This window comes from Anser anser (assembly GCF_964211835.1).
Source record: "Anser anser genome assembly, chromosome: 20".
Taxonomy (NCBI): Eukaryota; Metazoa; Chordata; class Aves; order Anseriformes; family Anatidae; genus Anser; species Anser anser.
In genome coordinates this window covers 8,255,678-8,272,888 of record NC_139741.1, presented here as the reverse complement: position 1 = coordinate 8,272,888, position 17,211 = coordinate 8,255,678, and the positions used below count along the sequence as shown (strand labels likewise).

Below are 17,211 nucleotides of genomic sequence, written 5' to 3'. Positions count from 1 at the left end.
TAATCTCCGCTGAAGTTAATTGAGTTTAAAAGCAGCTCATTAGCTGCCGTGCGGGGCAGGGCTGGTGGGCGCCGCGCCGCCTTAGCCTGGCCACGTGTTGCCAGCCAGCCTTGCTCTGCCAGCAGATGGGAGTCGCCTCGAGATGTGAATATTCCGGCTGTCGGATTTCACAAACGCTTTCTGGAGTGGGAGGCGTTTTCTCCAGAAAACAAACAAATGGAGAACAACAAAAACAAAACCCACACCCTACCCCGTCCGAGCCTGTGCGTATTGGGATGGGGTCACCCCTGGCAGCCCGCAGTTTCGGGCAGGGCTTTCTTGTCTTGACAAAGAAAGGAACGAGCAGTGTTTGGGTTGAAAAGCAATATATTTCAGGGCTTTAGGTATTTACTGAGGTTGCTGGCTTTGCTTTTGGGGGGTTGCACCTTGCAAACGTCTCCCCCTGGTTTGGTAGCGCTGGGTCCGTGCTGGTTGCAATTCAGCCCCGAGCCTGCAGCGTGCCAGAGGTCAAGCAAAAAATGTGGAAAAGCAAATGGTTTTGTTTGTTTTGGTGAGCGAGAGTGCTGCAGAGAGCCCCTCCTGGGGGGGGAGGGAGGAAGCTTGGTCTCGTTCTGCCTCTGTCCCCCTGCCCCATGCCGCAGCAGCCCCTCGCTGCCTGCTGAGCAACATCGCTCCACCAGGAGCAAGTGCATCCCATTCTGGAGACGCACCCTGCTCTCATTTTCCTGCCTGTTTTTCTTACCTCTGCAGCCCAGTAAGCCATTTCTTCTGTTTTTTTAAGGAAAAAAGCCATGAACACGTTTCCACCCGGCTCTTCCCCAGATCTCACAGAACTCAGCCGAAAGGCAGCAGTGCAATTCCCAGCACCAAATGCCCTCCCCGGGGATATTTAAAACCTGCCGGGGCTTTGCAGGGGCTGAACCAGCATCATGAGGGCTCGGGCACTGCCGCCTCTGCAGCTCGGCGTGTTTGGTTTGCTAAGCTGTTATGTTAGCATTATTTAATCCTAAACGTTATTAAATTTTATGCCGCTGGGTGTTTGACTCACTGGCTGGCTTGCAGCACGGTGTGGCGGTCCCAGAAGTGTTGCAAAGTTGGTGTTTTGCTTGCCGTGGCTTGGATGGGGCTTTGGTTTCTGAACATTTGCTGGTTTGGGGAGATTTTGGCTCAGGGGTGGCATCGGGGTATCATGATGATGGTGATGGTGGCCAAGGGCAGAGCCCACAGGGATGGAAATCCATCTGTGTGCCAACAGAACTGACTGAGTTAAAAGTAAGCACCAGAGCATCAGTGGGAAATTCTCTGGGAAAAAAAAAAATAGTTGTAGGGCAATAAAATGAAACCTGCAAGAAGAGGATCGCAGTGTGCCCCTGGGCTGGGATCGTGGCACTTCTGGGCTCACAGGAGGCAGCGGGGCTCCCTCACCGAGGCCGTGGTGAGGCTGTGCCGGGGCTGAGCTGGGCAGGGGAAGCTGTGCCTGGCTGTGGGGATTGCCCCCTCAAGGTTTGGGGTGCAATCGGGTGAAAAAAGCCCCATCTTAAGCTTTATTTTGTTCCCGTGTCTTTATTTTAATTTATTTTCCTTCAAATGTCCCCGAAGCTGTTACTATTTAAATGCAGATTTTTAGCTTTTCCACCCGGGAGCCGGAGCTGGAAATTCTTTCCGCTGCGTTGGTGCAGGAGGGAACAAAACCTGCCTTTAGCTCGCTCACATCACCCGTCCGAGGCCGGGGCCGCACGTTCCCTCTGCCACGCGCCCCCCTGTCCCCTGGGGACCCGCGGGGACCACTGGGGGGACGAGGCCACCGCACGCTGGGCTGGGGAATCCCATTTCCCCGTGTTTTTCCCTGAAATTTCCCCAGGCATTGTTAAAGGGACTTCAGTTTTGCAAATAAGGCTGCTGGCCTGACTGGTGACTTGATTTTTCAGGGGAAATGGGTGAAATATTCTCCCCTTGTTCTCTTAGCGTTAAGAAAAGGAGAAAGGACTTGCCATGTGGTTTTCCATACAAAATATTTTGCTCTCCTCCATGGAGGAGGATGTTTGGAGCTTTGCAGCCCCATTGCAGGATCCCTGTGCGTGGTGTTGGAGGGGAGCTGCCCTTTGCAGGATGCTCAGGCCACGCAGTGTTTTGGGGCTGACCCATTCCCAGGAGCAAAGGAAGGGGAGTTTGGGGTGGGACAGGCAGGTTTCTCCTGATGCCTTATGCCTTCTGCTCAGCTCTCGGGACTGTGGGGCCACCCTCGCTGCTTGAACCATCACCCTGCCTTGAACACTTCCTTATTTTTTTTTTATTTTTTCCTTATTTTGGGGCTGCCATTGCCCCACCAGGCAGGATGCTGGGTTCCTGCAGGGCTCGGGGATGCTGCCGGAGCAGCGATCCCAGGGTGTTTGCCGTGGGAGGGGTGCTCATCCCTCGTCCCTTTTATCTCGGTGCTGCTCCACCAGATGGGTGCCACGGGCATAGGAGGCAGGTGCAGAGCGGTAGGCAAATCAGGCTCCCCCCAGCACGGCGCACCCAGGGCTTTGCTTACGGGGGGAGGGGAAACGGGTGGCAAAGCTTTTGGGGCTGTCCCGGGGGAAGGGTGGCACCTGGGAGCAGGCTGGGTGGTGTTACGTGCTCAGGAGGCTCCAGCACGAAGCTGCACGTGAAAGGAAAGCTGAATGGCTTCTTTTGGCAGCTGCACAGCCGAGGCTCTCGGATAACTCCACGTTGTCCCCCGCGAGCATCGCGCAGCGTTAGCACCATCAGTCCTCGAGTGCTTGTCATCCGCGATAACGCTAAAACACAACGGATCAGCCTTCAAACATGTTGCTTTCTGCACTTGCAACTCGAGAGTGGTGGTGAAAAAGCACCTGAGCACCCGTCCCCAGGTGGGATTCCCACCGAGCAGGGGATGGGGAAACCCGGCAGAGGGTTTTGGGGGCAGCCAAACCCTGCACGGTGCCGGCCGCCACCGGGGCAGGGAGCGGGGCCTCGCAGCGCGGCTGGAAATATAAATTTGTTCTGCAGGGTGAAGGATCCCAGAGCAGCTCCTGCTTTATGTCACTGGGGGAGGCTGCTGTCCCAGCTGGGGATGTTTTAGGGGCTTATCTTACTCTTTTTACCACTTTTTTCCTGCCTGCTGGTGAAGTCTGGGAATCGGATGCATCGTTTGTTTTACCCATCCATTTCCCCTTCCCTGCGTACGGAAAAATAAATTAAAGGGAGGAAAAAAATAAAAAAAGAGTTTACGGCGTAGAAATATGGCAAGGAATAAGGAAGTTTTGGAGTGGAGTCTGGGGGTGATGCTGGTCCTTAGCCCTAGGCTGGGTGCTGTGCTCCCTCGTGCGGGGCGAGACGGGTCCAGGTCCCGCCTGGTCCGCACTGCCTGCACTGTGCTCACCTCGCCTGGGCTCCGGGACATCACCATTCTCTCCTTACTCAGCAGCAGGTGTGTTTCCCATAAGGGAAATATGATTTTATCCTAGAGAAGCTCCAGAAACGTAGGGATAAGGGTGTTCCAGTGTTCACCTGTCACGATGCTCGGTGTTGGGGCTCACGCTCTGGGTATGTGCATGCACCTCGAGCATTTCCTTCCAGCGCCCCCTGTGCCACCCTGCCGTGTTTTATTTGTTTGCTCTGACCCGGAAAACAGGGCCGGATCTCCCCAAGGGCACCGTGCTGCCAGCAGGTGGTACCTGGGCTGCTTTGCCTTGCTGTCACCTGCTCGCCGTGCCCTCCACGTCACCGGTGCCAGCCCTGCTGGGCTGTTTGAGTTGGCAGGAGCTGGCGATACCGGCCCCGTGCCCGCCCCACCTCTGCCTCGTGCCTGCCTTTGGAGCATCCCGTACCCATATAGCCCGGCAGCGGGAATTCCCGTTGCAGCCCATCTGCGCTCGCTGTGCTGTCCCACGGGACTCGTGGCTCTGGGCTTTTGCTGCTCCGCGTTGGGTTTTGTTGTGACACGGCAGCGCTGCGGCCACGGTGTGGCACCGGCTGCACTGCGCTGCCTGGTACCACGGGGCTGACCTGATAAAACCTGGGGTTTGGAGAGTGGTGAATCCTCTTATTTCTGGTGGGGCACTGGAAGTGAGAGAAGGGGGCTTCAACCCCAAACTTCCCCATTTTCAGATGGTTTTAGGCGGATGCAGACCCAAAAATGACAGTGCATTATGGCTTTTGGCCCTTTTTTGCAGGGTGCAAAGTGGGTGCTGAGCTGTCATGCGAAGGGAGGTAGAAGGGGCGCCACTTGTAGGAGGTTTGCCTAGTTCCCAGTGTGCTCAAAATTGGCTTTTTTTGGGGAAGTAGCCGCAGCAGCACTGCTGCTGGTTGGGGTTCGGTGGCACGGTGTCACCCTGGTGGCGGTGAGACCCGTGCTGCTGGCAGGGTGTTGGCTTCCTCCTGAGTTCACGGTAACCCATTTTCCTGCCCCGTCCGCAGAGCTCATGCAAAGTCCCCGCTCTGCAAACAGCCTCACCACGACTCCTCATGCAAACGATGCCCGGCAGAGGCACAACGGGCTGGCGGCGTTACGCACGGCTGCTCGGGGCGCAACGTCACCACGGGGTGCCACGGCGGAGCTGGGACCTGGCTGAGCCCTGGTTCCCCCCCCGGTCTGTCACCTTGCACGGTCACACCCCTAAAAACCCAGCCTGGATGGGGAAAACGGCCCCGGGTGCCCCCTGCCTTTCGTTTTGGGGCTGGGGAGAGGAAGCTGCGGGTGGGGAGGAAGCTGCTTGCAAAAGGGAGAAGAGCAGCTTTCCTTCTGGTGCTCTGTAGAACAAGCCGAAATGGTGAAGCCGCTCCAAGAATTTCATTTTTTTTCGCTGTGAGAATAACTACGGGTGTTACGTTGCGGTCTGTGCCCTCCTCACGGTGGCAGGGCTTCAGAGCATCGTTATTTAGGAGTTTAGGAGGGACACGGGCTTAAAAAACCTCCCAGCGAGTGCCTCTGCCAGCAGTTGAGGGGTAAACACGCAGGGTGCTTGTTTTCACCGTTTTGCTCAGTGAAGGTTGCTGGGGCTTTTTGTTGTGTGTTTTTTTTTTTTTTTTTTCCTTTCTCGTTTCTCTGAATGAAAATAGAGGGTGGAAAACAGCCGAGTTGGTTTCGCTTCCTGCTCTCGCACGTAGGGCTCTGCGTGGGGGGCTTGGGGCGGCCGGCGGCACCCCGCGTCTCACCCCACGTCTGCCCTCGGCCCTCTATTCCCTTAAAAACACAAGGAGCTGGAGAAACATCTTCTTTTGCTGGACAGCTGCAGGAATCTTACTGATATGGGATAGGGTAAACCCTTACTGAAAGGGCGCGGGGGGGCTATGATGGGCGCGTGGGGCTATCGGGGTCTTTTGGTGCCGTTTTGGGCTCGGCTTGGCTGGGAGCAGTCTGGCAGGAGGACAGCTTGGACCAGCACAGCATTGGCTTTGGATTTCCTTCCCAGGGTGTTGCAGGCTGTGAAATACAAGGGGATAATAGGAAACATGGTGGGGAATTTATGGGCCCCAGCAGGTCCCTACTGGTCCCTGACAGTGTGGTTTATGGGACGCTCGGAGCTTTCTGCCCTGGGACCAGAGAGGGCAGCTCCCGAGGGTGCTGGGCTCTTAGGAGGCATGCGTTTTTTAGGCAGGCTGAGTGCAGGGATGGATGCTGCTGCGCCCCAGCTGCAGCAGGGAAATGACATTTCCCTGGCACGGGGAGCAGCCGGTGCTGCTTGCCTGATGTCAGGCTTTGAAGTCCGATCACAGGCAGCCTTCTTGTGGCAATATGTGCAGCACGAGCTGCGTTTGGGGTACTTGGTGAACTGCTGGGGTATAAGGGATTGCTTTAATCCCAAATTAATAATTTCTTTTTCTCTCCCCGTTTTTTCCCTTCCTGCTCGTTGGGCTATGGATGGAAACCCCCAGAGCTCCCTGCAGAAGAAGGTAAGTCGGGGCACGTGCCCAGGGTGGGACGGGGAGGGGTGAAAGCTGGGGACAAGGCTGCCGGAGGAAGGTGAGTGTGCGGGGTCATTTCTCCTAATCTCAATTTTAATCCCAGAGACAGCTGGGCTGAGAGCAGAGCCTTCCTCTGACGGAAAGGCTGCCAGGTGGGAGTAGGAACACAGGGGATTTGGTTTCTTTAGTTACAAACAAGCGTAGTAGAAACAGGGCAATGCCAGAAAGGAAGGCATTTCATATTAGAGAGAAAAATCCCTTGCTGCTGCAGGTGGAGCTGGTGATGATCTGCAGATTCAGGACATTACTTTCATTTGATTCAACACTGCCCTCAACAATGGGTGTCCCCTGTAGTGCCCGGAGCAGCGATGCTGCAAGCAAGGGACAGGCTCTGTGAGCCCTAGTGGTCTCCATGTCCTAAATTCCCTGCCTTCTGGGGCGTTTTGGGCACTGATGGTGCTTGGGCTTGTGTTTTCCCCCCAGGAAAGTCACTCTGGGAGCTGGTGCTGGAGCAGTTTGAAGATCTCCTGGTCCGCATCCTTCTGATGGCCGCTTTCCTCTCCTTCGTGAGTACCGTGGGCTGGGCGCGGGCACCGAGCGCGGGCGGGCTGCGGCATCCCTGGGTGGCGGTGGGAGCTCGGGTGAGGAGGGAGCTGCGGACCCACACCCGTGCTTGAGAGGTGCTGTGTCTAACCAGAGCATCGCGTTTCCATCAGCACTGGTGAAATAGGACAGAGTTGTTTATTTTTAGGGGGAGTAAAGAGGCCGGAGGGATGCACGTGCTGGATAGAGGGGATGTGGTTGTGCAGGGCACAGCGATCGTAGCGGTGGCACCGTATGTGCTTAGGTGAGACTGGAGGACTTCTCAGCACTGCTGATCCATCCAAAAGCGATATCCTGCAGCTCTCCAGCCTTCCTTACATTTCCCTAAGACCGTACAGGCAGAAAGGGGCCCAGGGGCACGGTTCCATCAGCTGATCCCAGCGTTGCTGCTTAAAGTTAATGCCAATAGCGTGAATTAAATTAGAAGCCCTGGAGTAATCTGCGTGCCTTGAAGCTTTGCCACTGCCAGATTCTTCTGCCGCAGTTTAATGATATCTTGGCAGCCTTGACTCCTTTCATTCAAGTAATCCATGCTGAAAAATTCATGTCAAGCTGTTGAAGAAGTCACAGCTGGGTGGTTTTTCTCTTTTCATTTGGAAGATGCTCTGTCCCCACCCGTTCATTCAGCTTGGGACTTCTGACACAACCTAGAGCCCAACTAAATAATGCTGAGGAAATGGGCAGGGGAGATCTGGAGATGACTTCTAGCCCAAGGGAAGCATCATACCTACTCGTGTTGTTGCTCACTGAGTGTCTTTCAAAACTTCTGATGGGGATCTCCGATGGTGGAGACCTGACAGAGGTGGATCGAACCCTTCGCTACCCTGGCAGTAATTACACCTGGCTCTGCTGCGCTGCCTGCTGAGCCCTGGCACTATTTCCTGGCTCAGACCTGGGCAAGGAGATCACGTTGTGTGTTTCCAGCTGCAGAGCAGACCGTGCTCCTCTGGAGGCTGTTGTTGTGCCCCCCTGGGGCTACCAGAAAGCTGCGGTGCTGGGGTTGTAGGGTTGGGGCTCGGGGACAGAGCCCCAGCGGGAGCGGGTTGGGAAGGGGCTGCCAGGGGACGGTGAGATGTGCCCAAAGCTTTTTTGTGTGATCTGTCAATATTGTCTGACCCTAATTTGATGAGCAGTATGGGCTGTATGTGTTCTCGTTGTCAGGTCAGAACATGCATCATTTTTCCTTTATTTCCTAGGTTGAGGGAAGCATTTTGATTTTCCCATTTGTCATCCCGTGTGAATCTGTGACACATTCACTGATGTTTTCCAGGGTTTCAGCCTTCTTCCCCCCGCTTTGTTAGCACTGTGCTAAATGTTTTCATTGATTTGGGCCCAAGTAGCCTCTTTTGGTGTCCCTTCTCTGCTTCTAATTCGTCCCAATTTCTTTTCAACACTACTTTTCATCCAGTGCAACGTGTGCTGTGCCTCTGTGTGCATGGAGGTTAAATAGTTAGGGAAAATTACTTCCCTTTGCATCTTTTCTTTGGGAGCTTTGGAAAGTAAGGACTGGCAGCACAGAAACATCCAAAGGTGTGTGTGCAGCACCTGCCTTGGAGTCTGGCCATGACTCGGTAGCCGTTGCTGTGCTGCTGGGGTCGGGTACAACGGCGCCGTTTCTCTAGCAAAAAATGGTGATGCAGGATGGAGTGCAGGTTTTGAGGGCAGGAGAGAAGGCAAAGGGTCTGCGGAGATGTCCGTCCACGGGGCAATTGCAAGTGCTCAGGGAATATCCGTGCCTATCTGGCAAGCGAACTCCAGGTGGCCCCTAGGGAGAGCACGAGAGGAGGAAGAGGAGGGAGGGAGGCAAAGCTCGGCTGCGAAGTAACCCCCTGGTCTTGCCATGAGGAGGTGTTGGGTGGGGGGCAAGTGGTGAGGGCAGCAGCACGGATACGTGAAGTGAGCCCCGAAATTCCCTGTGCCATGTTCGGGTGCTGCCAGCCGCGATGGGCACCGGGCTGATGCACGTGCCGAGGCCAGGAGGGTCTGGGAGCATTTCCAGCCCTCTGTGGCTTCTCTCCTGGGAGTAACGTCTCCCTCCTGAAGCCCTTCTGCTGCTGCGTGGAGGCATTCGGATTCTGGATTCGAAATGAAAATCCAATCTGTTGTTTCATTTTTATTTTTTTATTCCTCCTCTGGCCTGGCAGCGTTTCGGCTGCTCGTGTGGGAGCTGCCTCTTGCTGCTGCTCACGTCCTTCCCATCCTGCTGGCATGGCCGGGAAGGTTTGGGCATCCCAGGGCAGATCCACGGGGCAGGGCAGGGCTCTCGCGTATGGCCAGACACCATGCATGGGGTACAGCTTTCCTTTAATCCTCTGCTTTTGGGAATGTCACCGGGAGCAGCTTCTGGTAGCGTCCAGCCCCCATAGCAGCACACGGTGCTGTTGCTTGTCCCCAGACGCTGCCTTCTCCAGCAGCACGGCTTCTGCAGGGCTCTTCCCCCACCTCTGCTGGGGGAGATGCTCCCAGCCTCACCACCTCCACCCAGAGCATCATTTTTTTGCTGATTTTGGTCCTTATTTGTGGTGCCTGAGCATTGCACCCCATGAGCTGAACTGGGGAGCGGTTCCTGGTGGGGCAGTGGCTGGATGAGGTTGCACTGTTTCCTTTGCTGTGAAGTCAGCGCGAGAAAACCTCTCCCCAGGGGTTGCCTTTAGCTCGGTTTTGCCCACATTTTACCTTGGGAGCAGCTCAGTGGGGAGATGTTTCCCACCAAGCTGCTGGAGGAATATGTGGGTTTGGGTGCTGCCACTGAAGGCAGTAGGATGACAAAATGTGTCTCGTGTCTCCTCCTTTTGGCTAACTTAGCAACCAGCTGACCAATTTCATTTTAATAATTCAATTTATTTATTTATATTTAATTAAAAAATAGGCAATTCCTTAAAGTTTCCCAGGAAAGAGAGGCCACATTGCTGTCTCTGCTGGAGGAAGAGCTGAAATGCTCACCCTCTCCTTGGCATGTGCATGGAGGAGAGGCACAAAACCAATATTTTTCTAGGTGAATATGAGAAGATGCTTTTTCAGTTCCTAAACAGTGAATCCCTGGCAGCGAAACACTGGGGCTAATGGGGCACAAGGGACACGGGGAGGTTTCCAAAATCCCCTCGAGGTTTTGCAGAGATGTGTTTGTGCTAACCGCTGCATTGACACATTGCAGTGCGCCCTTCAGATGTCACCACCACTGGTGGTTCTCCCATGGGCTATGATTGAGCCCGGAGCGGGGGCAGCGCTGGTGCTGGCAGCACGAGCCGTCTCCTGCTGAACTAAGTCATGCGACACTTATTTTGGGATCCCATCTCACATAGTCACGACGTTTTGAATAAAGGTTTTAGCACCAGCATTATGTGTCCTACTGGTCTGAAAGCATTGGGTGGTAGGGCACCCAAGTGGTGGGGCATCCATGGGAAAAGTGAACGGCAGGGGTAAGACTTGTGGGGAGGTAAGGAGGGAGGCTGGACCCGTGCAAGATAAAAATACATTCCCAAAATAGCACATGGCAACATATTTGCTGGTGATTTGCTTGGTGGTTGAGTCTCCTGGCATGGCTCAGCTCCTAGAGCACATGCAAAGCCCCATGACAAAGGTTTTTGTGCCGGTGCTCGCTGCAGCGGAGCAGCCCGGTGGCGTTGTATTGACACAGCAGGGGCTGACAAGCAGTTAAATGGAGTGAAAATATTTGTACACACTTCATTTCTCTTATGGCGTTGGGTCTTAGTGGGATGATCTCACCAGTAAGAAGCTGCAGGGTCAGTCCGTGCCACGTGTTAGCTGCCTTCTCCTCTGAGTCTCTCTTAAAACGTTGGTGCTTGTTCTTTCAACTGCTCTGCGTTCCTTCTCTCCTCCTGCTACCAGATCCTGGCCTGGTTTGAAGAAGGAGAGGAGAGCATGACAGCCTTCGTGGAGCCCATCGTCATCATCATGATCCTGATCGCCAATGCCGTGGTGGGTGTGTGGCAGGTAAGGGACAGCCCCGTGTCTCTCTGCTCTGTGTAGGGCGTTATTTATCCATTTATTTACTGCCTTACCTGCAGTGGGGCTCCTGGAGGCGGTAAAGTATGTTGCTGGCTGGTGAAAAACACATCCAGGTGGGAAGTGCTGCTTCTCAAACCAAGAGCGAGAAAACTAGACCCAGAGATTCAGGTGGTGTCCAGGAACTGTTGTGATTTAACCCGGCAGGGATTGTTTCAGAGCAAGTAGGGGCAGCTGGGGAAGGCGCAGCACGTTCCCCAGCCATGGTGCCAGTGGGTGCTGGTTGGGGTCTGGGTGCATCCATTTCTGCAGCTCGAAGGAGCCTCCCCACTTGGACAGCCCCACCACTGCAGGTCTGTTCCTCCTCTGCTTGCAGGAGAGGAATGCCGAGAGCGCCATCGAGGCCTTGAAGGAGTACGAGCCCGAGATGGGGAAGGTGATCCGTGCCGACCGCAGCGGGGTGCAGAGGATCCGCGCCCGGGACATCGTCCCCGGGGACATCGTGGAGGTGGCAGGTAGGGCACCGTCACCCAGCGGCACGGAGGGGAGGGAGCCGGGGGTGGGATGGGGATGCTGGCCTGGGGCTGAAGGCACCCTGCGCCCCGTGGCTCCTTGTTGCAGTAGGGAGAGGGCAGAAGCACCGGATTGCATGCCCTTGGGTGACATGGGGCGGCCCAGCTGCCGAGTCCCCTTGGTTTTGCACACTTGAGGTTTTAGTTGCTGCTTTCAAATCCAGCTACACATTTGGGCCAAAATCGGGGCTTATCAACCTGCGGGGGCTTCATCCCTGTCTGTAGGGTGCGTATTGATTAAAGAGCAGCAACAAAAAGTGGGTTTCTGGCACAGGTGCTGTGTCTCAGGGGAATTCCTGGAAAAAGAGACTTTCCCCCGCATTGCCCACCAAGCTTATCATCTGGATTTTGACATGGCATGACCCCTCTGGCTCTTCTGTCTGGGCTTCGCCCTTGGTTATGGGTGCCTCAGCGTCTCCTACCTGCCACACCAGTTAGGAAGCGATGCGTTCCAGTTATCCTGTCTTGTCTGTGCGTTAAACTATGCTGTAAACCCCCAGAGCCCCTGTATTAATCCTCCCCTTTCCTCCTCATGGCCCTGCTAGTGGAAACAAGCTGCAATCCCTCCCGCCCCAAGCCAGCTCATTGTTATTTATGTCTTCCAGTTGTGCTTCGGCTGGAAGATGCACATAAAAACTGTGCGGAGGCTGGAGCTGAGCAGCGCCTCCAGCCATGGGCTCCAGCTGCTGACCCCGGGGTCTGAAAAAGCTTTGAGGGACATGGGACAGAAGTGTGGCACTTGGGGACTAGCTCTGAGTGTCTCTCACAAGCTCTCCCAGGCCCAATTCCTCCCCGTTCACCAACCTAAGGGAGAAATACATGGCAGTGCTGAAGCGGCACAGGGACCTGCACCCGCTACAGCGCAGCTTAATTCAGCCCTGCCACCTCGCCCCAAATCAGGGGCTGGCTGCCTACCCGTCAGCTGCTGAACATTACTTTTTGATGGCTCTGTCTGTGTCACAGCTGGCAGGGAAAGAGCTGAGCTGGCCTCTGGAGCTGATCATTTACAAATTAAATAGCAAATTTTGGTTTTAGCAGGTTAGAGCAAGGGGCAAGGAGGCTGCCAGGTGGGAGAGGTGGGTAGGTATTCCTGCCTACTTGGGACGTGGCATGTTCTGATTTTATCACGGCCACGAGTTCCAGATATATTTGTGCCAGTGATTTGTCCATACATAAACATTTCCAGCAAAGCTGGAAACTAAGACAAGCAGGGCTGGACAGTTGCAAGGGGGGTTTCTTGGTTTAAAAAACTGGCAAATCATTTAAAACAAGCCAACTTTGCCTGTAATAAGCCAATTGAAGTGAGTCGTTGTGCAGGCAGCTGCAGATGGGTTAAACTCATCACAGCTGAACAGCATTTAAAGAAAACAGTGTTTGCTTCTGTTTTCTTCCCCTTCCCTTAGCTTTCAGCATGGCACATCTCTGATAATCCCCCGAACAGCAGCTGCTGGGTCGGTACGGGGTGCCCGGCCTGCTGTGCGGGGTTATCACGCTACCTGCCCTGGAGTGGGTGCTACCCCTATAGCTCGACACGGTCTCCTGAGATGCTGTCAGCAGATTGTTAGCCTGCACGTCCAGCTCAGGTTTTGCAAACCCTCTCTGCCCTTCCCATGGGGGAGGACGAGCCCTTCGCCCCTTTCGAGGGGCTCAGGCTCCCTTGAGCATCTCCAAAGCCTGCGCCTGATGGGTTTGGGGGAGTCTGTGGGTCCCTATGTTTGGCATCCAAAAGCACAGGGAGCCACAGCTGGGATAAACAGCTGCACCGTGGAGCGGCGCCAGGGCAGCCCAGCCCTGAGCTCGGCAGGGTTTATGGGCCCCGCAAGGAAGCGCTCCTTGAAATCCGGGACCGGAGACGTTCGCTCGCGGCCAGGCGCTGTGCGGTGTGATGTAAGTCCTTGCAAGCGAGGGCTCTGCTGACCTCAGTGTTTCCGAAAAGCAGTTGCGTTCAGGCGATAAGGGAGCACGAGGAAGAGCCGTGACATGCCAAGAAGCCGGGAGGAGGAAACCCAGCAGGAAAAGCAGTTTTCAACACTTTTTTTTTTTTTTTGGTTTTGTTTTGTTTGCTAACATGCACTTCGGTGGGCAGCAAACAATGGCTGTCAGGCAGCCAGGCTGCTTTCACCCGCGACCGCCGCGCCGGGGAACCCGCAGGCGGCTGTTTGTCTTGGCCTCGAAAGGTCCTGGAGAGCTGCTGGCTGGATTGGTGCTTCTGCAGCACCTCCAAGGCCTTGCCGTGCCCCTTCCTGGCATCTGACTGAGCTGCCCTGCTCTTTTTCTTGCAGTCGGTGACAAGGTGCCGGCGGACATCCGCATCATTGAAATCCGCTCCACCACGTTGCGGGTTGACCAGTCCATCCTCACAGGTGCGTTGGGGTGGGTGCTGAAGGCACTTTGCCCCCCTGTCTTCTGCCAAGAGCAAAGTTTGGGGGCTGATGCAGGGCTGAACACTTTGCTGGGGTGAGAAACACGTGGAAGAAGAAGATTTGGGGCTTGGGGAGGACTCAGCACCTTACCTAAAGCTTGTGGCACAGGTGGGCTGTGCGCGGTGCTTGTGCATCCCTCTGCTAAATGCAAAGCAAGGGGTGTTCCCAGGTGTTCCCATGTGCTGTTTAACCAGAGGTTCCCAGCCCCCCCGTGCAGCCATCGCATGATAGCCGCTGGTGCACGAGGCCTCGTGACATTAGGGGGATGTGACACCACTGGGGCTTTCTTTTAATTATATTATCTTTGTGATAAGCAATGGAAAAGCCCTTAAAGCTGATAACCCGTAATATTTCAAAAATTATCAAACATGGCATTATAAAGGCTCCTCCCTCAGTCCTTAGCTCCTTATCCTGGAGATAAAGAGGTCGTTGTTCTGCAGCCCTCCTCTTCAGAGCGCTCTGCGATCCCCGTGGTGGATGTTCTGATGATTTTGTGGCCGAGTGCTGCTGTGGGGTTTGTGATGGAGGCATTGAGCAGTTCATCTCCCCGCTCTTGTCTCGGCAGGGGAGTCCATGTCAGTGATCAAACATGCAGACCCCATCCCTGACCTGCGCGCTGTCAACCAGGACAAGAAGAACATGCTGTTCTCCGTAAGTCACCGCCTCACCCGTGGTTTTGCAAAGAGATGATGGGCAAAGAGCCCAATGGACACAGGAGGTCTCTGGGCTGGGCACAGTAGAAGCTGCATGTGCAAGACCCAGATCCATAGAAAGGGTCCCAAATCCATAAAAATGGGGACTTGCTTCCACAGGACTTTGTTTGGGTTGTGGCATGTGTTTCCCTGAAACACCTTGAGCAATCTCAGCTGTTTTTTCATCTCGTAGGGTGTATTATTAGGGTGTATTATAGGGTGGAAGGAGAGAAGGTTTATGGTTGAACCTGGGGCTGTTGCAGGTTTGGGTTTCCTCCTTGCTTATGCCCCTTGGACAGAAGTCAAGCCTGGGAGGGACAAGAGTGCTCTCAGGAGTCACCTGCTGCTTCAGGGTGTTTTTTTGTAGAGTCCCAAACAGCCATGAACCACGTGAGACAGAAACTCCTCCCAGCATGGATTGGGAAATGGGCAGGTTGCCCTGGGTGCTCTGGGGTTCCTGAAGAGCTGGCGTGCCCCTTGCTTCGTGCTGGAGGGACTCATGCCATTCGATGTAAATCATCCAGGCTCATTATGGCTGAAAGAAATTAGGAGATGAAGTTCACTCCTCTGTAACCGAGTAATGGCCAGGGACCATGCATGGGTTTAGGATGGGCAAAGATTTGTCCCAGGTTTTAGCAGATGGAGAACTTGTGGGGCCTCATGTCTCATTTTCTCCTCACCTAAGATCTCATATTCTCCTTTCACAAGAAGCCACACACTTCCCTGCTCAGGCTGGGAGATTTCATGCCCATGTATTTACTCTGTTCCCTACCATCCCTTCCAGGGCACCAACATTGCCGCTGGGAAGGCCGTGGGGGTCGTCATTGCAACAGGGGTGTACACAGAGATCGGGAAGATCCGAAACCAGATGGTGGAGACAGAGCCTGAGAAGACCCCCTTGCAGCAGAAGCTGGATGAGTTCAGCCAGCAGCTCTCCAAAGTGATTTTCCTGGTGTGCATCGCTGTCTGGGTCATCAACATCAGCCACTTCAGTGACCCCGTCCATGGCGGCTCCTGGTTTCGAGGCGCCATCTACTATTTCAAGACCTCGGTGGCCCTGGCGGTGGCCGCAATCCCCGAGGGCCTCCCGGCCGTCATCACCACGTGCCTGGCGCTGGGCACGCGCCGCATGGCCAAGAAGAACGCCATTGTGCGGAGCCTGCCCTCGGTGGAGACCCTGGGCTGCACCTCCGTCATCTGCTCCGACAAGACCGGCACCCTCACCACCAACCAGATGTCCGTCTGCCGGGTGAGTGCCAGCGGCGTTTTGGGGTGCGAGGGGGGTGCTGGAGCATGGCCCCATCCCTATCCTGGGATTAAGGGGCTTGATGTCTCCACCGGCCGGTTGCAAAGCTCAGGCTTGTTTTGTCCCCGTGCAAACGTTGTGTTTTGCTCAGTAGGAATTTCAAGGTGAACTTGGACGATGTTTTGTTGGATGGTGGAGGGAGCCCCGAGCTTCCTTCCTACCCAACTGGGGGTGAGGTTTATGGTGTACCTTGGTGCGCTCTGAGAATAAAACTCACTTTTTCATCAGTACCAGCATGGAAGTGCAGTTTTGTTCATTTATTTCAGGGCTCCCACTCCACAGAGCATCTCTTCTGGCTGGGTTTCGATATTAAGGCAGAGCTCCTGGAGAAGCCAACGTGTTCTGCACCGCTTCTGCTCTCTTGCCCATTTTCCCTCTGTTTTCAACCAAGCCAGTGAGAAATTCTGGACCGTGTAGAGTTAGGAAGTCTGGATCTGTGAGGCCAAAATGGAAGGGTCAGTGCAAGGCCTGGGTCCAGCTGTCCGTGGTGGTTTGTTAGGAAAGACTGGGCCATCCCAGTGCTTCTCAGTTTCCCCATTATTCCTCAGGAAAGCTTTTTTCATGGTTTTGGCATGTCAGTTTTATAGGAGAACCTTGGAAAATGTGTCGCCAAGGGAAAAACGGCCCTGGCCACCGTCCCTGCTCTCTGAATTTTGGGTAGTGAAGCAGCAACCGACCACAAACTTTGGTTTGCTTAGCACAAGCTCCAACTGGCTGGAGACGTCTGATGTTTCTGCCCTGTAAAGGATTTAAAAGGAAACCCTGTTGGAGTGAGGGGCTGCCCATGCAGGAGGAGGAGGTTCCCATCAGCTCTAAACAAATAACAAATAAAATAATAAATACAAATAAATAATGATGGGCACCCCCAGCATCTGGGGGCTCTGCAGCAAGGCAGGTAGGATGTGGCAGTGCTGCCCCCCGGCCCCTTCCCACTGCAGGACACTGCTCCTTGGGCTCGTGCGGAGGCGCAGTCGGACACAGCAGCAATGCCTGGGAGGGGGAGGCAGAGCAGGGCGATTGTGACAAGGTGGTTTTAGCATCAGTCGTCGTTGAGCTCAGCCCAAGCTTGATAACAGTTTGCCCAGAAGAGTGCATTTGCAAAAAAAAAAAAAATCTTAAATTTAAAATTCAAAGTATCCTGCTCCCTACCACGTTTCTGATATCCGTTCTACTTGCTTGGCTGAATTCTGCATCTCAGGGCACGATACCGACAGCCAGGCTGGCTTCAGCGCACGAGAAGCATCCATCAGTGTTTAACCGACGGGTGCTTGTGGCCAAGGTGCCAGCAGAGCAGCTCAGCGGGATGCAGGGTGTTAATCCCACATGCTTGTACGTGCTCCGTGCATGGGGCGGTCAGGTCTTGGTGCACCAGACACCAGCCCCAAACCTGCTGGAGCTGACAGCGCTGCGGTGAGGCAGTCAAGCCACAAACCCACACAAAATGTCAGCTGGAAGCTGTGGTTTGCATCACTCACCTTACGGTCGGCTTGGGCTCTCTGGCGTCTGAAGCAGTTGATAGCCCTCTGTGATCAGAGCGCCCGCTCTGTGGATGAAGGGATGCCATTTTTCTGGATTTTAGCAAGGCTTTTGATGCCGTCCCTCACGGTGCCCTTCTGGACAAAATGTCCAACTGTGAGATGAGTGGGCTCATGCAACGCTGGGTGAAGAGCTGGCGGACTGGTAGGGTTGCGGTGGCTATGTCTGGCTGGCTGCGTTCCCCAGGGATTGGCTTTGGGGTT

At 54.7% G+C, this 17,211-nt stretch overlaps 1 protein-coding gene across 4 annotated transcripts in view; it reads left to right on the top strand.

Annotated features, from left to right (window-relative positions):
* Positions 1–17,211, top strand: part of ATP2A3 (ATPase sarcoplasmic/endoplasmic reticulum Ca2+ transporting 3) — a 44,432-nt gene that overhangs the window by 7,657 nt on the left and 19,564 nt on the right. For all 4 annotated transcript variants that reach the window (XM_083806231.1, XM_083806233.1, XM_083806230.1 and 1 more), the window contains exons 2-8: positions 5,881–5,898; positions 6,394–6,476; positions 10,363–10,467; positions 10,856–10,994; positions 13,334–13,414; positions 14,040–14,125; positions 14,951–15,415. In XM_083806231.1, the coding sequence (XP_083662357.1) occupies positions 5,881–5,898; positions 6,394–6,476; positions 10,363–10,467; positions 10,856–10,994; positions 13,334–13,414; positions 14,040–14,125; positions 14,951–15,415 (977 nt within the window). The remainder of the gene's footprint in view (positions 1–5,880; positions 5,899–6,393; positions 6,477–10,362; positions 10,468–10,855; positions 10,995–13,333; positions 13,415–14,039; positions 14,126–14,950; positions 15,416–17,211) is intronic.